The sequence below is a fragment of the Argiope bruennichi genome, chromosome 3, assembly GCF_947563725.1.
Source record: "Argiope bruennichi chromosome 3, qqArgBrue1.1, whole genome shotgun sequence".
In the NCBI taxonomy this organism is placed as follows: Eukaryota; Metazoa; Arthropoda; class Arachnida; order Araneae; family Araneidae; genus Argiope; species Argiope bruennichi.
Window position 1 is genome coordinate 16,194,313 of NC_079153.1, and position 24,684 is coordinate 16,218,996.

General features: G+C 30.1%; 1 protein-coding gene across 1 annotated transcript in view; it reads left to right on the top strand.

Annotated features, from left to right (window-relative positions):
* LOC129963412 (hemicentin-1-like) overlaps positions 1-24,684 on the top strand; it is a 710,215-nt gene that overhangs the window by 640,114 nt on the left and 45,417 nt on the right. The window contains exons 11-12 of the mRNA XM_056077767.1: positions 9,804-9,895; positions 10,518-10,657. Of these exons, the coding sequence (XP_055933742.1) occupies positions 9,804-9,895; positions 10,518-10,657 (232 nt within the window). The remainder of the gene's footprint in view (positions 1-9,803; positions 9,896-10,517; positions 10,658-24,684) is intronic.

Consider the following 24,684-nt stretch of genomic DNA (forward strand, 5'->3'; position numbering starts at 1 on the left):
TTTACCTCAGTTTGTGAAGAGGATGAAAGTGGATCTAGGAAGTTGAGCTGTGGAATTAATTGAATGGAACGACAAATATTTGCTGGCAATTGTACAACGATAGCAACGCATATTTGTATTTGGCGTTTTCAGAAGTTGGAAGTTGGATGGGTTTTGGTAATGGTAAAATGTTGCATTTGATTTCTTGATAATTTTTCACTAACGCTGTAAAATTCCCATTAATGTTGTAAGTATTTGTTTCTCTGCAGATAAGTTTCGAAGGAATGATTATATATATTGATACTTTTAATTCCGCTAATGGATATTTGAATCTGTTTCCCTAACTTGCTGTTGATGTCGTAATAAATAATGATAGTTATTTTTTCAAATAGATTTTAACAATCATCTATAAATATACAAATCATTATACAAAGCGCAAATGTGAATGTAATTTTCTGGTTACTAAATAACGTATTTCATGTTTCGTTTGCAAGAATACATGAAATTTATGAGAATCATTTCCAATAAAAAATATCTATCAATTCATAGCACCATTTACAATTATCATTAGTTACTGATCATTGTAAATGGAGATATGAATTGATGAAAAAACAAGTTTATATAAGAGTTATTGGCATGATAAAATAAACTGCGATGAAGTAAAAAAAAAAATTAAATTATTGTGTCAGTTTTGTATTTTTCTTCTAATATTTATATTTCTATCTTTATATTTTATATATTATATATATACTACTTCATTGCTATTTTTAATTTCAGGATGCTAGTTTAAAATGTTCTCACATGTTTTTACAATTTTTATATAGCGCGCTGCATTATTTTATTCAAATATATATTCAATCCTCATTTTGTTGCTTTTTTATTATTTTTTTATTTATTAACATGTTTTTTTAATTGTTGCATTTATTGATATTGTTACTAATTGGTATTATTAGTGTTATATATACAAAGAAAATACTGTAATTGTCAAAAAAAAAAACCCGAATATGGGAAGTCGACAAATCTTCAAATTTTAGACCTTCCTGCATTCGAAAACCACATTTTTGCTATAATGCCTAACTGTCGGTGTCAATGTCTTCAGCACAACAATTAAAAACCACCTTTTTCTAGATGGATGAATTTTGATTATGTAAACCAAATTTGTAGATTTCTAAGGAATTTTTTAAAAAATCAGTTTGGAGGAAATTTGTCTGCCCTGTCGTCCTAATATAAAGGAACATGATAATTACAAATTGGAATGAGCTAGCATAAAATTTGGTACAAAGTTTTAACATCGAAAATTAAATCCGTCTAAGTGTTAAACCATTTGTAGGTCTCTACTTTCACATGCATATAAAAGCTACATTTTTGAAAGCGAAAATACTAAATAAAGGAAATAGAGTCTACCGTTTTAGTATCCAAAATCCAATTTCTTACTAAATTTTAAACCACATTTTTCAAAGATTTGACTGTCTTTGTCGGTCAGTACTTTCACATGCATGCTAACTCTATAACTCGAAAATGTAATGATCTAAATAAATGAAATCTGGTATGTGATCTTGCGATTACAATTATTGTTCTGTGTAAAATAGTAGTTTCATTCAGAATGTAAAAGGGCTTTCAAAGTATGTATTCGAGTTTCTGGTATTTTTATATTACCCGGGTTTCAGCAATGAATTCCCAAATATTGCATTTTTATAGACTTCTTCATAACTACCTTTCGTCAATTGTATGTAATAATTGCAAAAGTACCAGTTAAAAATGGAAATTTTGAAGTAGATTTTTTCCTGCTTTCTAATATGAATTTTTTTTTTTTTTTTTAATTTGTGGAATTTTGTGCTGCTACCTGCAATTTTGAAATATATCTTTTACTTCGCCGGAATCCCTTTCATCGTATATTGAATAGCTGGTTATATCAATTTCTAACGATTTCTATTGTACGTTGAATTACTGATCATATCAATTAACACTCATTTCGTTTGTACATAGAACTGTCGTTTGTATCATTTCCCGAATATTCCGTTTCTTCACAGAATTACTGATCATATCAATTTGCAATCAATATATTTGCACACAGAATTGTTGATCTTATCATTTCACAATCATTCCGTTTGTACACATAATTGATGATCATATGAATTCGCAATCATTCTGTTTGTACACAGATTTGCTGATCATATCAATTCGCAATCATTCTGTTTGTACACAGATTTGCTGATCATATCAATTCATAATCATTCCGTTTGTACAAAGAATTGCTGATCATATCAATTCATAATCATTCCGTTTGTACAAAGAATTGCTGATCATATCAATTCATAATCATTCCGTTTGTACAAAGAATTGCTGATCATATCAATTCATAATCATTCCGTTTGTACAAAGAATTGCTGATCATATCAATTCATAATCATTCCGTTTGTACAAAGAATTGCTGATCATATCAATTCATAATCATTCCGTTTGTACAAAGAATTGCTGATCATATCAATCAATTGATTTCATTTTTGAATATTTTTATCAAATATAAAACTACTTAAATATCCTTAAAAGCATAATTTACTGATGTTTCTATAACACAGTTCAATGATCTTAATCTGCATTGGGACCAGCTATTTTTCAGTGAAACTAATTTTTAAAAATGCGTCAGTCAATTATGAAGCAATGAAAATTATTTTGAACTTTTATTCTAAATATTTTTAATGATTTATTAATTATCTGCTTATGAATAAAGTAAAATTCCCTGAATCATATAATATGTATTTGTTTTCAAAATCAAAAACATTATCAAACACAGATAAGAATCACTGAAAAGCAAAACTGAGCTCTGAAAGTAATCATTTATATTGTTACATTTAAAAAATGTATAAATTATAAATTATTTTTTATCAAATAGACACCGTTTTTGTCTCGGTAATCTAGAATAATTAAGAAAAAAAAGAATTATAGCAAAAAAATGCTAATTATCAGACATTTTCGCAGAGTTAAAAAAAAAAAATCTGCTGTCAATTAGAGATATTTGTTTGCATGCAACGAATAGCCATTTACTCATTAAAAATGAAACATTTAATTGAAATATTAATTATTTTAATTCGGTTGTTTAATTCATTTTTAATTAAACCCGCATTTTCTAATCAATCTAATCATTCATCAGCGTTTTTCTTAGTGTATATTTTTCCGTTCCCTTTATGAAGCAAATTCTATTAAGCAAATGAGTTCGCAATCAGTGGTTAAACCATTAATCTAGTGTTTTGATTCATCCGGACTTCCTGCAGTGGGGGAGCGACATAATAAAAATGGGTTGCAGCACGCAGGGCATTTGTAAAGGATTCTTGGAAAGACCTCTTTATTAATTAGGGGATTAAGTGGAGTTCTTTTTTTCCCAATTCCGTTTCCGTTTGAAGTGACAGTGTTTGATTCTTTGCGGATATGTTCTACTCTCTTAGGAACGTTCTAATGTTCCATATTGTATTGAGAAGAGAAAAGAGAAAAGAAAAAGAAAAACGACAATTTGTGCTTCAGATTATTATGATAATTGATTTATTTTATTTGATTTCATTTGTTATATTTGCGTCCCGATTATTAAATGCAAGATGGTAGCTTGAAACAGACTTCGCCATTTTATGCCATCCTAAAATAATTAAGGGCGAATTACCCACATCACATCGTTGTGTTCTATCCACAATTTTGAATTTTACTTGAATCAGATTTGTTTATACAGAAATTGATCTTTCACCTCCGGTTTTGAAGGTCATCAAAATGGAAATGCAACTTTTGTTGGCGAAATATCAGATTATTTTTGAAATGAAAATTAGAAAGTGAATAAAGCAATCTCACACTTTAATCTCATAAAATATATGTTCTGATCAAGGAAATAAAATCTCATAATCTAACTTAAAACACAAAGAAATATATAATTTTGATAGAAATAAATTTAAATTAATTAATAAAAATTTAATCTTCATAAGAGATTGAGTATAAATCTTTATACTCTAGTATCTTTCGCCTAGGGTTTTTAAGGTTATCAAAACAGAAATGTAATACTTGTTTTGGAAATATCGGATTATTTTTTAAATGAAAATTACAAAGTGAATGAAAAGCAAAATCATTGATTGTTATTAAGAAAAATATCTCAAAATCTAACTTAAAACAGAAAGGAATATATGATTTTTGATACAAATTTTGCATACAAATTTAATTTTGATAATAGCAAGAATATAAATTTTAATTAACCTGACTAATCTTAATTAACTTGAATACCTTAACGTTTAAAAATATGGGCCTATGTTCTACCAAACATTAGAGGAAAACTTACCCTAATACGAAATAAGGGAAATTAACCCTAATATGAAAAACTGATTCCTAATCTAATTTCAATTCATATGTTCCTCGTCAGGCGACCTAACTCAGTAGAAGTTAGTAATCTCCTTTTGTAAACTTTATGAAGATTTACCTCAACTCCTTTACAATACAACTCATTTACTCAATCATTATGAACTCATTTACAATCAGACAAGAAATATATCGATTAAGAAGACGCATTTAGGATCAAATCAATTACCCAGAGAAATCCAGAAAGTGATACTAAGAGTCCAGAGAATGATCCTAAGAATCATAAAGCAATTCCAACAAAAGATAATAAAATATTCTTTCAATCCCAGTTCATATCGGCGACCATCTCTAAATGGATATGGTTATGATCTATTCCTCTTTAACTTCTCGCTTTATTCGTCTGGCGATGGCCGTCCTCTAATTTTGTGCTTCACTATTTCACTTTTGTGATTTAACCACACCAAACGTTACTGAAGGAATATAAATATCCAAAGAATGATACTAAGAATCATTCAGCAATTCCAACAAAAGATAATTAAATATTATTTCAATTCTAACTCGTATCGACGACCATCTCTAAATAGAATTAACAACCATTATGATTTGTTTCTTTTTTAACTGCTCTCCCCGGTTCGTCTGGCGATAGCCGTCCTGCAGTTTTGTGCGTCGCTGTTAGACTTTGGTGATTTAATCACACCGAACGATTCAGAAGAAATATAAATATCCAAAGAATTATACTAAGAATCATAAAGCAATTCCAACAGAAGATAATTAAATATCATTTCAACTGGTATCGACGACCTTCTCTAAATAGAATTAAGTACGATTATGATCTGCTCTTTTTTAACTGCTTATTCTAATTGTCTGGCGAAGGCAGTCCTCTAGTTTTGTGTCTTCGATATTTCACTTTTGTGATTTAATCACACAAAATGATACAGAAGGAGTATAAATATCTAGAGAATGATACTAAGTATCATAAAGCAATTCCAACAAAAGATAATTAAATATCCTTTCAATCCCAATTCGTATCAACGACCATCACTAAACAGAATTAACTACGGTTATGATTGAAAGGTATTTCCTATCCTTAATATACCCCAACAGCGTTCCAACCTGAAGAATGCTACTCGGAGGCGAGGGTGATGGTGTATGGGGGGGGGGGCAAGCGAATTTCCTCGAATGTGGTGCTCTCTTCTAATGAACAGAACATTCTAGGCCCCTAGACAGAGTTTCGCAGCAGAGAAACTTCCAGAAATTCGACTTTATTTACAGCAAGGAATCACTAGCGCGTAACTGCAACTGTTAATTACGACCAGACCAGAAGGTGCACCCCCACCTTTTCACTCACTCCCTTCAAAATCAATAGCAGAAAAGGTGGGCTAATGATTTAAACATTGCAAAAGAGTGGAAGGGGGCGCAGAGGTGTGGGTAATTAAAATTTGCAAGAGTGTCTCAAGATTTATCGCCCTCGAACACTTGACGGGGGTGGCCGGCTGGGTGGTCGTGGAGAATTTGCATCTTTGGGGAAAAGGTCCTGCTCGAAAGGTTGGCCTTCCACGAAGAAACGAATAACTCTCCCACACACTCTTTCGCTTGTCTTTTAACTGAGATGAATTAAGGGAGTTCTGGAGTCGTGTAGATTGGAAGTGTTTACGAGATTTGATGATGATCTTCTTTAAGATGGAGTGGCTGTCGGTGATGCGGGAGTGGGACAGTTTATTTTATGAGTCGTTTATGGAATTGAAATTGGGTGTTGGACAAAATAATCCCAAGATTAAAACAAAAGTTTTATTACATGAAGCAAAATAATTAAAATGGAAGGTCAACCCAGAGATACCGTTTGTAAGAAGGGATTAATTTTATACTCTCCATTTTAACCTATCAAATTAATTATTTAATTTATTATAATGGCATGCTTTGAAAGCCACGATAATTATTCTGGATCATAATTTTCATCTTATTATTTGAGTCCATGAATTCATATATATATCAATCCATGCATAATAATTAATGCATATAAATGTTAAATTATGGCCATACCGGAGCCCATCCAGTATCTCTTCTCAGGAGATAGGAACATTACATCATCACATTTAAATCATACAACAGAAAAACTTTCGAAGATAAGAGATTTAGTTTGCACCATATATATGTTGGCATGTGCATTCGATGCAATTAGATTTCAAGTTTGGAATTCTGATGCAGAACTCAACTAACTGATAACCAAAGATGTTAGTTCAATTTTTATTTATTAAACTCAAAAATCCTACTTTTAAATATTACGAATACCATTTTATTCCTATTAACTCATATTCTTCAATCCATGCATAAGAATTAAAAAGTATAAGGGAAGATTTAAGGACAAGAACGACAATCGAGCCGGTATCTCCTCTCAACAAATAGAATCATCACATCTTCACATTTGTAAATCCCACTACAGGAGAAGGTTTGAGAACAAGAGGCTTAGTTTCTATCATACCTATATTGACATGGGCTTTCAATGGAATTAGTTCTCAGATTTTAGAATTTTGGTTTCGAACAGTTAATAGACCACCAAAGATGTCGGTTCTATTTTTATTTATAATTTTTGAAGATTTTTACTTTATGCATAAGACTTTCGTACAGTTATCAAAGTCATTGAAAGAGAATACCCCCCCCCCGAATACCAGCTGATGAGCTTGGCAACATTAAGAATAACCTTTTCCTACATTATCAGCATTATCTAAATAACAATGATTTTTATTTGAATGACTTCCGATAATTGCCATAGTTTTTGTTTTAAGTGAGAACTAAATAATTTAAATGATAAATCTTTGTTTTGCGTTATTAATTCATCATGTAATGTTTATTTTCAACTATGTATCTACCTTAAAGATGTCTTGTATGTTAAAATGAGCATTGAACAACGCAATTTTTTTCTATTACATACTATATAACTTACTATACTATATACTTATATAATTTTTTTCTAAACAGAATTTATTATACATTCCTTTAGAAACTTCCATTTAAGCAGCAAAAAGAATTCCGTTCCCTCATCTACGTACAATAAATGAATACATTTGATTGAAAAAATGAAATATGACGTACAAATAATAATTAATAATAATAATAATAATAATAATAAAACTTTTTTGATAATGTTAATTTGTAATATTTTCGTAAAATCTATGTCATTCGTAAAATTTATGTCATTGTTTTGTTATGTATAGAATTTAGAAGAAAAATTTGTTTCTTTTCCCTTCCTTTCATAACCCTAAAACCCTTAAATGAGATGCAATCCACAGTTTAAGAATTCCTATTGAAGATGAAATGTAAGTAAACTAGCTGAAACATTCCACCTGTTTAATGTTTAAATTTAATTTAGTGTAAAAAATTAATTAAGTGCATTTGAAAGGACAATTGCTATTCTTAATATGATTTTGTGCAAAATTTGATTTAGATCATCATTTTGGTGTAAAGATAAATGATTAAAATGCATCTATCGAGCTTATTTTCTGCTTGAATTAGAGAATTATCAGACACGCGAATTCACATAGCAACATATGCTCAGCCTTTTAGCAGATTTGGCACAAAATATTACATATATGTACATTTCTATCGGTAAAATTGTATTGCATGTTTTATTCATTTAATTTCCGGTTTCCCGAATAATTATTTTCAATAATATATGTTGAGACAGATAGACAAACAATCTTTTTGTTGACAGATTGCGTCCAAAATTGTTAAATAATTCTACACTTTTATTATAAAGGCTACATACCAAATTTCATCTGAAATGTACAATTTTAAAGTTATTTTATTCACTATAGACAGAAAGACAGATATAATTCTAAAAATAATATTTTAATAAGGGAGATCTAAAACGTGGAGGTTCATCAAAATTTAGATATCAAATGATTAGTTGATTTCACATATTTATCTTCGTTTTCTTAAAAATAAGAATGTTATTTCTTTATATCTATTATTTTGAATGTAATCATTTCTGAAAACTTGCTTTCTCAATAGCGGTACATCTAATGCAATGCTTCTTCGTGCGCTTATAATTTACGGTTAATGAACATAAAATCAAGTAAACAACTGACTATTTAAAGTTAAATGCCTACCATCAATTGAAACAGTTTACTTTATTTCCCCCCCAGTGGAATTTACCCGCACCTTTCCTTCATCTAGCAAGATCTCGCGATAGTGCTATTAACCAAACCCAACTTGAGAGCCCCGCTTCGTTAGGCAACAGCAACACGTTACTAAGCTTCCCTCTCCCATTTTTATTTTATTTCTGCCTCATACCTCCTCTTGCATCTCAAATCAACAGTAAGCTGCGCAGCAGATAAGGAGGGCAGAATTTTATAAGCTACGCGGGAGAAATTTCTCGGACTAATACTGGAAATATGGCGGAGTATTTCGCCTTTTCCTAACTTGGCGACGCTGTAGCCGTTTTATTAGCATACGTCTCAGCAGTGTTCTTGGAAACAGGAGACTGGGGGTAGAGCTGAGGCTAGGGCAGTGTAAAAGGGGGCTGTAAAGGCAACGATAAGACTGAAAGCCGTAAAACAGGGTATTTTCTCTGGCGGGAAGGCAGTTATGGGTGTACTTAGTAGAACCGGGATCTGCAACTCAGCAGTTTGACTTAAGCCAAATTCAACTATCGCCTCCAAAGATCTTGCCAACTTGGCTGAGTTTTTCGTAAAAATGGAAAGGAATTATTCACCGTCTGCAGAACTCAGCTTATGTGCGAAATTAACATAAAAGCTGCGTTCTTTGCGTTTGATGAATGCCAGCGCAGCTATATTGTATGGATTTGACTTACTTTTTTTTAAATGCATGTGCTAGATATGTTTGTAAATATAAACTATTTAATTTTTATCAAAATTAATATTTCTGTTTTATTAAATAATATAAATATTTTATATAAAATATTTTTGCAGAATAATCTCATGAAGTGGAAGGTTAAAAACGTATCACCGAATTTTGTTTTTCTTTTTTCGCACCTAATAAATGTGCTTGAAGAATATCAACCATATTATATCAAGGATTCGTTATACTTATAAATTCTACGAAAAGAAAACAAAAGAAAGCTGTTACTAGATTCGGGATGAATTTTTTGTAAAACATTCGAGAATAGTTATATTTTTAAATATTTGCATAAAATAGTTTGATAAATCATCTATGAAACCAAAATATACCAGTTGTGATTGTTTTTTCTTTATTCGCATAAAGGCAAGTGTTTTTTTTTTTTTTTTTTTTGACTAAAAAGAGGTGTGGAATATAAATCTTCTAGTTTTTAGATTTATTACATGATTTGCTTAATATTTCGTTTGCACAAAATACAAACACAGCGTAAGATGTTTAATGCCATCTTCGTGTGCATTCACAATATGACAGTGATTGTGCAACAATTAATCACATATTAAGCTGACGTATTAAATTAATTTGCAATGCGATTGTGCCGTCTCATTAATTCTTCCTATTTTAATTGCTTCTACATTTTTCAGGCCGACAACATGCCCCGAAGGAGAACACAAGAGTTTCAATCACTGTTTGTGTGAGCACAGAGAAGAAGAACAACTCAAACACTTTACGCCAGGTAAATATATTCTTAAAAAAAGTGCGAATTTCTTTATCATTGAGTTTCTGGAATTAAGGGAAGATATTTTCATGCAACATATTTTTCAATTCAAAGTTATTTAATTTTCACTTCCATTTCTCAACTTTTGAATTTAGTAAAATTTGATGTTTATTTGAGTTGTTTATCTTATTTAGGATCTTAACAAAATTATGAGCAACGATCTTATAGTTTGGTTTGTTGATTTAAGATTTTAAATTCCTTTGACAGATGTTTGTACATGGAGGTTAAACTTAACATTCTAAACGAGATAATAAATCAATGTTACCGTAGATTTTCATGACATTGAAATTTTTCTTCGAAACGTAAATATTTTAACCGTATTTTTTGCAAAATTCTGATGTTTATCTTTTTTCAATATAGCATACTCAACTATTTATAAAGTGATCACTAATGCATCCAAGTTTTTAGCTTATAAATATTTGTTTTAAATACGAAAAGAATTTATTTCTCCTGTTTAATGTTGTGATACTAATATGAAAATTCCTTGTGATTAATCTCTTTAAACAAGATTTTTTAAAAATAATTTCCTTTAGAGTAGATTGTTTATTTTAAAATATATTCCCTTTTTTTCGTTTTACAGATAGTTATGTCATAATAGAAAACAGCAAACCCGATGTCACTGGCGAAGCAACAGCTAAAACAGAAAGTGTCTATTGGAAAAAATTGTCTTTAAGTGCGTCAAATAGCGAAAATTTTAACAATCCAAGATTAAAAATTAAGGTAAGATTTAGTAATTTATCTCTCAAATCATCGTGAAATTAAAAAAAAAAGTAGATTAAAAAAGTAGATGTATCAATTTTGAAAAAAGTTAATATTCAGGGTGCTAATTTACCCTCTGACTGCGTAATTTTTAAAAGTCTCTATCTAGAGGCGATGCTTTTCAAATAAATTCAAATATTTTTCAAACAAAGTGAATTGATATTATATATTACACGATAGTAATATGATATAATAAAAATCTGCAATCGTAAAAATAAACACTCTAAACTATGAAAAACGTGGGAAGCAATAGAAAATGGATTGATTGCCAAACCGCGGAAATGGCAGGATATGTAGATAGAAAGGTAAAGTACTAGAAAAGTATAAAAGAAATTCGTAATAGATAAAAGAAATTCGTAATAGAAAAGAGATTCGTAATAAAAGTATATATAAAGAGAGATTCGTAATACAAATATATATGAAGAGAGATTAGAAGTTCAAGTAATGTATATGAATTCGTATTCGTTAAAAAGGAATGCTAAAATTAAATGGTTGTGAAAAGATAAAAACGAAAGTCATGCATTCGCAGCATTCCATACCCCAACCCTTATAATCGAAGATGTAAGATGTTGAAAGAAATGGATTAAAAATAATCTGTTTTAGTTCTTTCTACAACACAGATAATGAAAATAGGAATATATATACAGGGTGGTCCAAAAAAAAATTCCCCTACATATGAAACCCTAGCGGCCTGTCCGCTCAAACAATCGAACCAAAATTTCAGACATGGTTGTTTGAAGGTACGCGCTGCAGATTGTGATGATTCTAAACAAAACAAGGTTCACGGTTACGGTTACAGTGAGAGAATTTTGAAATTTTCGAATGGCAACACCCACTTTTTCCTTGCGCAAATTGATCAGCGTATTGAAAAACCACAAATGGCGTTGGAACGATTAGAGTGTGACGAAAATTGCCGCCGTAAAGTATATGCAAAAAAGAGCATTATAAAGGACTAATGACAACGCAGAGATCAACACATCTTGCAATTCTGACACATCTCGTGGACCAGGCGTGTACACTTTAGATTTCAGATAACCCCAGAACTAGAAATCCATAGTAATGAACCGGGGGATCGCGGTGGCCACGAAACTACAAAGTTACTAGAGATGACTCTATTAGCAAAGTGTTGTTGCAGCACTGATCGAACACATTGGGCGACGTGTGGAGGAGTCCCATCTTGCATTCATACAATGTCCCTAATGACATTTCGTTGCTGCAATTCAGGAATAACGGAATTCTGCAACTGTGTAAGAATTGCAAGATGCGATAACACGTGAAGTTATGCAGATTCCTCCTTTCATGTTACGTTCGGCATTGTTGTCCATAATCTCCCGAATGCAATGCGTTGTCGCCTGCGAAGATGAACACGTTGAAAACCTGTAATTATAACTTTCCATTCCAATTAAAACTTTTTTTCTCTTTCGTCTCTGTGTTGTCATTAGTCCTTTATAATGCTCTTCTTTGCATATGCTTTACGGCGGCAATTTTCGTCACACGCTAATAGTCCAACGCCATTTGTGGTTTTTCAATACGCTAATCAATTTGCGCAAGGAAAAAGTGGGTGTTGCCATTCGAAAATTTCAAAATTCTCTCACTGTAACCGTAAACGTGAACCCTGTGTTGTTTAGAATCATCACAATCTCCAGCGCATACCTTCAAACAACCATGTCTGAAATTTTGGTTCGATTGGTTGAGCGGATAGGCCGCTAGGGTTTCATATATAGGGGAAGTTTTTTTTTGGACCACCCTGTATATACTAGCAGACCCAGCCACTCGTTGCTGTGGCTAAGGTTTTTGTTACATAGTAGTAAACTATTCAAGGGAAACAGTAGGAGAACACGGTCATGGGGATCACCATGCTTTTTTACACAGACGCCATTTGTAAAAAAACATGGAGACCTCCATGATTGATTTTCTATTACCGTTGATATTGAGCAAAAATCAATACAAAAAAAATTAAATTTCTTTATTTTTTGTATTCAAGTTTGTAACAAATGAATACATTACAAAGTTGTTAGTAAAAAACACGCAACACTTAAACTTATAAATGAGGTAGGTAGGGCAGATAGTTTTAAATCTTTGACAATAATGTTTATTTTGAATTATAAGTACCTTTCATTTCAATTTAATTTAGCACTAATCGATGCACAATATTTTTGGTTAACCTGTTTTTAGCTAACGGTTTTCCTACACGTGAACATGCAACATATAGTTGCCCATGAGAAAAACATGGATTTTCCAAATCTAAATGGACATTGTTTGGCCTTGAGATTTATTTATAGACATGGCAAAAGCTAAACGAATTGGAAACTGTAACCTTTTGAAGGGTATCATAGATTCTGATGGTATCATCGGAATACGTGGCAAAAGGACCACTTCTCCTTTAAACTTTCCAGTTAAAATGGTAGCTTCAAGTATATTTCCGGTGAGCTTTTTGATGACCAAACGCGTACCGTTGCATAATCGTGATGGATTCAAATTATGCAGGAGAATAATAGGTGAACCAATCTTTAATCGAAGGTTATGCGGTGGCATTCCAGGTATATCTAGTGAATTTAAAGATTCAATTGGAAAATTTACACTATCATTTTCATCAACAACAGTATCGATTGATTTAAAAGACATCAGACCGCCTGGTAACAACTGTTGTATTTGGAAGTTAATTTCGTCAACATCAACAATTTTGGCTGCCAAAATAGCCCGATCACTGAGCCAGTTATGATTCAAGTAATTACTCTGTATATCCCGAAAAATACTCTGAATCAATTCGTTTTTCCCTCAAGAACAGTGCAGAAATTGTCTGGCAGTTTAATGCATTGCGTATTTGGTTGCAGTTCTATTTTACCGTTCCAAATATCTAGTAATTGTTCAGAAAATATTTGTGCTGATGGATCATTTTGCAATTGTACGCGCATGTTTATGGCCAATCGAAGCGTTTCAACACTTCGCCATAAGAATGATTGTTTTAAACATGCATTTTAATTAAAGATTGTTGAACAATGAAGCACTAATAATTAAAAAGCAAGAAGAATTCCACTGTATTACTTTTACTACAATATGAATTCAATTTACACTTCAGTCTAAATAACACGTGGTCGGCTATGCTAATACCAAAAATTGAAAAAGTAAGAACAATTGAATTTCATTGTATTGCGTTTACTACGAAATAAATTTAACTTATACTTTAGCCTCAGCAACACGTGGTGGTTATGCCATTAAATTGTAGCTTATGTGAAACGTTGGTACTTTTAACACAGCGCCATCTGTTAGAATACTTACTCAATCCAGTCAACAGATACCGCCATCTGTTAGAATCGCTTGGAGCTAACAGATAATTGTGACTGTCAAATAATGAACAAATAATTTGTTCCTTCTTAATACCTTCCTTCTTAGTATAAACCCTTTATGATGTATAATAAATCCTCTAACTTCAGTGATACAGATTCTGGCTTCCTCAGTTTAAAGGAAAGATTTAAAAAAAAAAAGTTATATATTCCACACATGAAGTAGCCATGAGATTTATTCCGTCATTGATACATTTGTCTGTTGAATTAATTCAAAATTCCTTTACAAAATGAAATCAGTTTCAGAAACATTTATTAAATAATGATAAGTATTGTAGCTGAAGTGAATGATAGCTGAGTTGATGATAGCTGACATAACTTGATACGTACATGCAGTTTATTAGTAAAGAAATGAAAAACTGAAACGATTATTGTAACCATTTTTTATTATCATATCTTCAATAATTTATATAAAAAAAGATTAAATTTCATTTAGCATACAAATGAGTTAATATTTTTTTATTATCTGATTAGACGAACTTATTATTGGATCGTTCATTTACCTTTCTTACGATATCCTTAACAAAAGGAATAAAATCATTTAATTGAAAATTCAATGAAGGTAACAAATGTTATTGCCGTGCAACATTTTTCTTAGTAAACAGTCAGATAAAGAATCGGAATTCATTCAAAACGAAAAGTAATAATTATCCGTGTGCACCTCTAAGTATTTTTCCAAACTTCTTTATAATTAAAAAAAGCAGAATTTTAGTATGTTATATTAATCTGTGATCCGTTAAAACGTTTGTAATTAATCATTTTCAAATAAAATATCTTATTTCTGAGAATTGACACCGTGCACAGTAATACCAAATTCAAACATAAGATCGTGATACTTCATCCGTTGCAACGTATCAAATTTATTGTATGCATTAAAAAATAATTGTGGAAAATGATATCTTATTCCTGAGAAACGTTTTCGGATAGGATCATAAATAATTCGAACATTCGGATTCGAAATGTAACGCAAATGTTTGAGTTTTTCTACGCCAGTTGGGGTAACGCTATTTCTATGCAGATAAGAAATTTTTAATTTCCTTTATACTGTTTTATTTTAATTCAAAAGTACTTAAGAATGAATCTGAAAGATCGATTCATTAACAATGTTTCATTTTAAATGCATCAAACATTAAGAAAATAAATAGAATCGTTTCAAATAATCAGCCGAAAAATCTTAAGCCTAGCCTCATGACTGTTGGGGAAAAAAAAACTGAAGCCGTACTCATTTGGCGATAGGAAAAATGAAAAGATTTTTTTGGCGGGAAAGTTAGTTTTTAATTAATAATTAAAATTCTAATTAAAAATTCAAAAAAGGGCTATCCTATCTTTTAAGTTAGATCAAACTGCACACGGTGTGCAAATTTGATTAAAATCGGTTAAGTAGTTTAGGAGTCCATCGCGGACAAACAACGTGACACGTAATTTATATATTCAGGGTGTTTATAAAGTCCCGGACCCATTTTGATGTTTAATAACTCATAAAATAATAAAGATAGATTAAAATTAATAACATAAATGGTTAAATAGACTCAAAAGTTTCATGACCCTTGTCAATGAACTTTCACGTGTGCCCCCTTCGTCGCACGGAGAATATCAAGTCGATAGCCAATTTCACGCCAGGTAGCGACAAGCATGTCGGCATCCACAGAGCCATTTGCGCACATTATGGCGATTAACAATGCCAGAAACATGAAAGGATGCTTCATCGGAGAACATTATGCTCTTCAGAAAATCAGCAGCATCTTCTATCCTCCTTAGCATATCTGTTGCAAAGGCCATCCTCCTAGACCTATCGTTCGGTTCCAAAACTTGAACAATTTGAACTTTGTATGCATGCAGTCTTAATTTTTTCTTAATAACCTTGTACACCGTCGAAATTGGCATATCCAATTCTGTTGCCGCTGATCTCACAGATATTCTAGGATTGTGTAAAAATGTCTCTCTGACACGCTCAACATCAAAATCACTTGTGCAAGGACGTCTGGAACGTTGCTTATCTTCGATACTTCCAATTTCTAGAAAATTCTTTTTCCACCGCAAGATGCTGTTTTTGGATGGAGGATCTTTTTGGTAAATTCTTCTGAAATTTCTCTGTGCTTGCACTATCGATTTCATTTCTATGAACCACCATAAAATCTGTGCTTTCTCTTGTGGTGTACGCATTCTCCTTAATATCCACTCGAATAAAACATCACATACAAAAGTAATACATAGAACAAACACATCAAAAGTAAACATAACATTGCAATAGTTGCCAAAAACAAAAGAGAGAAAAATGCAATTAATAAGCAGACAATATTTAGAAAAGTACAGATATTTAGACTGGAAAATGAAATTAACTGAAAATAACCACACGTGCAGACGATATTTACAAAAGTAAAAATATTCAAACCTGAAAAGGAAAATATATGAGTTATTCCATCAATAAATGCCATAAGTTTGTTTATATCTTTATTATTTTACGAGTTATTAAACATCAAAATGGGTCCGGGACTTTATAAACACCCTGTATATATATATATATATATATATATATATATATATATATATATATATATATATAAATTTTTCCTGTCATTTTCTACAATGATTCATTAAAAGTTGATATTTAATTTTTATTCTTAGAAAACAATTACCGATTTTAATATTTTAAGCATAAACCCGTTGAACGTTGTACTTCAAATGATCTGAAATAACAAAATTCTTGTTAAACATTATATTCGTTATATCGGATTTCCAGTGTACTTTTTTTATTATTCAATTTTTTCAATATCTGTGGTTACTTGCAAAACCACCTCTTTTTCAGGTGGGCAGTGGGTTTATGGCGGTCTATTAGAAAAAATATATATATATAAGTTCTAATATCTAATGATTTCGATAGATGGCACCACAGCTTTTATCTCTTTTTCTAATACACTTTTTATCTCTTTTTTTATTATCTTTTCTTTATACAAAAGCAAATTGGGTTTAAATGAAGGCGGAAAAAAATAAGTCGAAAGTGTCTTTAAAAAGGCTTTTTTTCTGAAACCCTAGACTTAAAAATGGTAACGTAGTGAAATGATAATTAAGCTTATTGTAGTGAAATGATAATAAACCATTCAATGAGCTGCAATTTATGACTCAATGTTTTCATTATGGTTCTTTTGATGCAAGATATTGATTCATAAACGATAGCAAAATAAAATATTAAATATAAAAAATAACTCTTTAAAATATTTTATGAAAATTCTGTATGCTTCTAGTTAATTTCTAATCCTTTTTTTAATGGCACAAGAATTTACTTTTTTTACACAAAAAAAGAAAAATCTTAACACGCATAATTAAATTGTTTTCTTATATTTAAAATGTTTGCTACAATTTAACATTATACTTATATTTAATTAAACACTTTTCTTTTTGACATTTTCAATTTCCGTATCAACACATATTTCCATTCCGATGGTTTCCAACTTGAATTCTATGATTAAAAAAATTAGCTGTAGAATATGAGACTGCTTTTGATTTGAAAATAACAATAGGATCTCAATAAAATTTGCTCAAGAAATTTAGCTACAGAACTTCTCTTTAAAAACCTTATATTTTTATTATTAATATATTATAAATTATTTGGATTACCGATTATAATTAATATCAATCAGGGTTAATACTAATAAAAATAATTACATCGATCATAACATATCTATTAGTCAGATAGTACGTATTTGCATTTGTATCTCTATAGACTAATTTGTGCGGTAGTTTCATAATTCAGATTTCCTTTGCTTTACATTAATTTAGAAAATTTGAGTATTTCTTTCATAGTAATAGCATAACAATCGTAGTCAATTCTCTATCTGTTTTTGGAAAATGTTTGCCCTTGTATACTTCCTATACAAAAGAGTAAAAACTGATTTTTTTTTGCTAATTAAATAAATAATAGAAATACGATGTATATGAATTATTTAATCTATTTAAATTGCTAAAAATTCCATTTGCTCAATTAATCATTTTTTATAGATTAACAATACTTGAAGAACGATTGTTCATGTAATAAATTTAAAAGCCACTATAACTTCCTGTCAGTTAATCAACTTTTATCTCAGCGGAAAATTATCGGAATTCCATTCAAAGATCCATATTGTTGGCAATCAATGAGCATTACCTAACCATTATTAATTTATTTTTTTGCTGCTTCTCATTCTGAAGAATAATGAACTGCCAAATTTATGCGCTTTTTCAACATCCAATCAATATCTTCAGAAAATAAAGGAACAATCTATTTTGCAATAAAAAGTTAAGAGAAAAGAATTACTTTAAGAGAGACTAATCCTCTTATATTCTTAAATAATACCTCAGAATTCTATCTAAAGAAGAAAATGGTAGCTTTTTGCATAATAAAGAACTAAAATTTATTTCGGTTTGAGCTTTGAGAATTTTGTGAATAAAACATTAGAACTATTTCAAATTGTTCATCTGTTCTAAAATGCATCACTAATAAATACTATCGCACATTTCTAGTGAAGCATTTTAAATACCTGATTCTTATTTGTGGTTTCTCAGTTCCAGCAGTGAAGCTTTTGTGTATTCTTTTTCCACACTGGGGAATTGGTTTTACTTTAATTCAATTTCAAACTTTATAATATTATTCTAACTTCTCGTTTCGAGAATTCTTTGTGTGTTCCCGCGTTAATGAAGGAATAATTGTCTGCCTTAAATCCGGATAGTTGCCGCATGTTTATGTCCCGAAGGGATGGACCGTTTCGTTTGGTACTTTTTAATGATTGCAGAATAATTGGGCTGCTTTTAAACTTATTTGCATTGCTTGCATGTTTCGGATAGTTCGTGGAATTACACAACAACTTCATTTTGAAGCTGAAAATTATAGTTTAATATTTTATTTTAGTTTGTCCTTTCTACATGATGAATTTTTTATTGGTGTTTTCTTTTTTGTAAATTGGTTTCGAAGAAACCTCATAACTTACAGAAGTATTATGATTCATTGTTCTTATGAATAAACAACTTTTATGATTTAAAAAATATGTGAATGAATTGAGGGAATAAAACAATAAATATAGAGTAAAGAATTAAAAGTCTTGTAAATGTTGGCCAACTTATATTTTTTATATTATGTTGATTATGTAATTCAATTATATATATTTATGTTACGGCCAAAGCCCGAAGTTCGGCCAGCTCACGAATTGGCTAAGCTATGTTAAGCAGTGTATTCCAACTTATATTTTTTATATTATGTTGATTATGTAATTCAATTATATATATATAAGTTACGGCCAAAGCCCGAAGTTCGGCCAGCTCACGAATTGGCTAAGCTATGTTAAGCAGTGTATTCCAACTTATATTTTTTATATTATGTTGATTATGTAATTCAATTATATATATATAAGTTACGGCCAAAGCCCGAAGTTCGGCCAGCTCACGAATTGGCTAAGCTATGTTAAGCAGTGTATTCCAACTTATATTTTTTATATTATGTTGATTATGTAATTCAATTATATATATATAAGTTACGGCCAAAGCCCGAAGTTCGGCCAGCTCACGAATTGGCTAAGCTATGTTAAGCAGTGTATTCCAACTTATATTTTTTATATTATGTTGATTATGTAATTCAATTATATATATATAAGTTACGGCCAAAGCCCGAAGTTCGGCCAGCTCACGAATTGGCTAAGCTATGTTAAGCAGTGTATTCCAACTTATATTTTTTATATTATGTTGATTATGTAATTCAATTATATATATATAAGTTACGGCCAAAGCCCGAAGTTCGGCCAGCTCACGAATTGGCTAAGCTATGTTAAGCAGTGTATTCCAACTTATATTTTTTATATTATGTTGATTATGTAATTCAATTATATATATATAAGTTACGGCCAAAGCCCGAAGTTCGGCCAGCTCACGAATTGGCTAAGCTATGTTAAGCAGTGTATTCCAACTTATATTTTTTATATTATGTTGATTATGTAATTCAATTATATATATATAAGTTACGGCCAAAGCCCGAAGTTCGGCCAGCTCACGAATTGGCTAAGCTATGTTAAGCAGTGTATTCCAACTTATATTTTTTATATTATGTTGATTATGTAATTCAATTATATATATATAAGTTACGGCCAAAGCCCGAAGTTCGGCCAGCTCACGAATTGGCTAAGCTATGTTAAGCAGTGTATTCCAACTTATATTTTTTATATTATGTTGATTATGTAATTCAATTATATATATATATAAGTTACGGCCAAAGCCCGAAGTTCGGCCAGCTCACGAATTGGCTAAGCTATGTTAAGCAGTGTATTCCAACTTATATTTTTTATATTATGTTGATTATGTAATTCAATTATATATATATAAGTTACGGCCAAAGCCCGAAGTTCGGCCAGCTCACGAATTGGCTGGCCAATTCGCGTTTTGGCCAAAGTCCGATGAACGTGCAATTAATATTTATATTCTACTTTGGCTGGCCATTTCGCGAAGTGGCTGGGAATCTTTGGCCAAAGCCCGATGTGATTATGGTAGATGTAATTGCAAAGCCAAGTGCGGAACAAATATCTGTAAATGTATGAGGAATCAACAGTTATGAAATTCGAAATGGCATGGAGTTCAACTTGTTGTAATAAATGATGTTTAAGACGATCGTAATTTTTTTCATCATTTGAAATTAGTAAAATTCACTATTAAAACAGAATATTTAAAAATAAGTAAAGTGTACTCATTCTTGAGTACTTCATGTTGTTACAATAGCTCCGAGTAAAATAGACTTAAATTTGAGAAGTGTATGTACTCACTTTTTGAATACGCACAGGGATTCGAATATGAATATGTCTTTTTCCAAATCTGCAGAAATAATGCAAACCTAAATTTGCAAAAATAAACCTCGACTGACAGGGTTGTACCCAGAGGATTCAAACACAGACCGTTCGACCTGCAGCACAATGCGCGGCCAACTAGGTTAACTCGCATAAGAGCAGTGTATTCCAAGAAATATTTTAATCATCAATCTTTTTCTGCTCCATAGACCTTATGCTAAATTTTCAGATTTCATTCTCTTCCAAATATCGATTCATAAAATACGAACGTTTTTACAAGGGAAAAAAGCAATATTAAGAGTAAATTAAAATTAATATAATGACATTTATTCGTAAAATATAAATAAGGACATGTGAATTTCGACAGATGACGCCAAAATTAAATTAAGAAAATAAATTTTAAAAAATTACATTATTAAAAAGAAATGTTTTTTAAATAATGTTAACAACAAAACTATTTATCCTTCATATTGGTTTTAATTAGCCTTTATATTTGCTATTTGTCTTTGCAAAAAATTTCATATTTTTCGAAGCGACATTTCGGTAGACAATGTGATCTGGGATCTTTAACATTAGGTCTATAGAGAAAAAAAAGACCAAGGATCACCCTTAAAGGTAGTTGACAAATTGAGTACTCAGTTTGCCTTTGTATTCATACACGATGGGCAACGCATTTGCTCAAGATATAATTCGTCATTTTGAAAGGCGCAAATCCAATCTTCTTCAGCTATCACGTTGTTACAGCATATACGTTCGCTGAATAATTTCTATTACGGCTTTAGTATGAGAACAGAATAACACGAGAACATATTTTTATAAATTAAAAGCATATTTTTAACTCAGAGGTGTCACTTATATTTGAATTCGTTTCTGAAACAATTGTACTTAAAAAAAAAAAAAAAAACAGTACACAGAAGTATTCATTTTTAAATACTTCATTTTTAACAGTGTGTAAAACTATCTGCTCATGATTCTTTCTTTCAACTTTGGTCGATCGGCCCAAGCCACTTCGCGAACTGGCCGGCCAAAGCCCGAAATCATAAAAAGATCGGACATTGGCCGGTAAGTTTACAGCAACGTTTTCCAAAACGCGAATTGGCCGGCCATTTTGCGAACCAGACGATTTCGGGCTTTGGCCGTAACACACACACACACACACACACACACATATATATATATATATATATATATATATATATATATATATATATATATATATATATATATATATATATATATATATATATATATTGATAAATCATTTAAATTAAATTTTTTATGTTGAAAATGTTGAAATTTTTAATTGTTTTTTCAGTTTCAAAAAATATTTAAAATAAATATTAATACGTGCATAATATAAAAAAAACACCAACTTTCTGGGTGTATTTTAAGAATTTATTTCCATCCCATCACCATTTAACATTTGGAAAATTTTTAAATTATTTTTCGTTTGAAAACAATTACAATAAATGCTTATATGTGCATAATATCAAAAATATAAATATCTGTCATTCTGCAGAAAATCACTCTTTACAAAGTTGAAAATTAAATTTTTATAAAAATTTGCATAAGAAAAATATAATTTTTTGTCATTTTATTCTCTGATTTTTTTCCTTTGGATTACCATTTCACAAGGCAAGAAATTGTCAATCTTTTTATTTAAATTATTATTTGTATATCTAACAGCAAATGAATTTTTCTTCAAGAAATCACGTGGCTGTGCTATAAGCAAATTATATTGGACGTAACAAAACTTTCTTATCGAATGAATAAATAACCATGATATTCATTTGACTTCCAAGTCGTATAACAAACATAATTTTGCATCGTCCTCTCATTAAAGAGATGATATATCTTCTTTCGTCCCCCTCCCTCCCAAAAAAAGTAAAATGTCCGAACGCATTTCACATAAGCAAGAATTGTCTTCATTATCTTTTAAAAAGAAGAAAAATAAACTTTTTTCATTCATAGTCATGTTATTTTCAGTTTATCGCCTAAAAATAGATATTTTATGGACTAAAAATTTTGAATGAAAATAATCTCGGCTCAAATTTTCTTCTTTTATATAATTTATTTAACATTTTTTTCACGAAATGTTGAAGGATATAAAATAAGACGGCTTCCAAGAGTACAGGATGTTTTGTGATTAGTAAGTTTCACATCATTATAAGATTTATATCGCTGTTGAGCATTTTTACGAAATTGCTATAATTTGTATTTTGTTTGGTTATACTGAAAAAAGTTGTCAATTCCATTAGTAATAATTAATAACAATCAAAATAATGCATGTACATATCTATTACTTGGAGCTATTAAACATTTGCTATGGTTACTATGATTAATCAATTATCATTAATAATTACCGAATATAATTAATATTAATTGTTGTTAATAATGATAACATAATCGTATCGACCACAAAATATCTGTTACTAGAATAATTCGTTTGTGGATTTGTATATCTGCAGATTAATTTGTGCCGTCGTTTATACTGCGCATTTCATTTGCTTTATATTAATTTGGAAAATTTGTAAATTCAATTAAGAGTAATTAAATAGCAATCATAGTTAATTATATACCTTTATCGTATATTATATGTCTTATCAAGCAATGTAATGACGTTAGAATCAATTAGTAAATAAATAATCTTATAAATTACTATTTTAATATGAATTTACCTTACTCGCTATAATATTCCATACTTGTACAAATTCAATTTCTCTTTTGTTTTAATTATTTTTAATAATTAATGATTTATCCTTTAAATTATTTATTTTTTACATTTTTGACTTGAAGTAGCAACGTTTTTTATTATAAAAAATACTTTTTAAAAATAAATATATCTCTTTAAAATTAATTTATTTTAAAAATCATATTGTAATTAAAAATTTTAAACTTTTCTCCTCTATTCCGTACATTCATTGATATAGAGTAAAATAACCTTTGTTACAATTTTAAAAAAAATATCCTATGTAAGATTAATTTCTTTTTTCTTAGTGATGTATTTCGTGTTGAATATTTATTTCGAATTATTCCTTAAATTTGTATGTTTTCCAACAAACAATTGAAAATGAAATGTATTAAATATTTATACACAAAATGTATATAATACCTCAAAACAGGGCGGATTTCTTAATTTGTGCATTACGAGGGGAAAATCCTAAAAGTAATTCAGTTAGAAATATGAAACATTACAACAATCATCTAACATGAAAAAAATTTCTAAAATTTTACCGTTTTATTTCCCATAATCCAAAAAATCCATTCAATAACTTACAATTCAGTAGTAGTTAAAATATTGTTTTTAATATTTGCTGTCTCAAATGATATATCTAATGCTTTTATCTTCTGACCTCCGAGAAATGAACCATTTGTTATTTTGTACCAAAATCATAAAAAGCTGCCCTCTATTCAATTTCTTCTTGGTTTTGAGATCATGAAATAAATCCGATGCTCTTTCCTTCCTCTTTTTTTCAGATATTTAAACTTTAGTTTCCTTTTCTTTTTATGCCATTAAGTTGGAAGAAGAAAACAGCTTTATGAAATTGCCTGGATCCTTTGAAACAAAACTCCACAACTAGTGCATAACTTTTGTATTTGTTGGATAAATTTAATAACAACTGGGGAAATCTTGTTTCAAGACAAAGTTTGCTTTCTAATATTGGTTTTTTCTTTGTAATTATGTATTATTGATGATTCTTTTGAATTAAATATAATTTTTTTCGGAACTAGAAATATTCTTAAAACTATTAGAATAAATAGTTGTCGTGTTTCATTAAATTGTAGATCAGTGGATAAAAGATTAGAAATATGTATAACATTAAATAATAAAACTTAAATAAGTTGG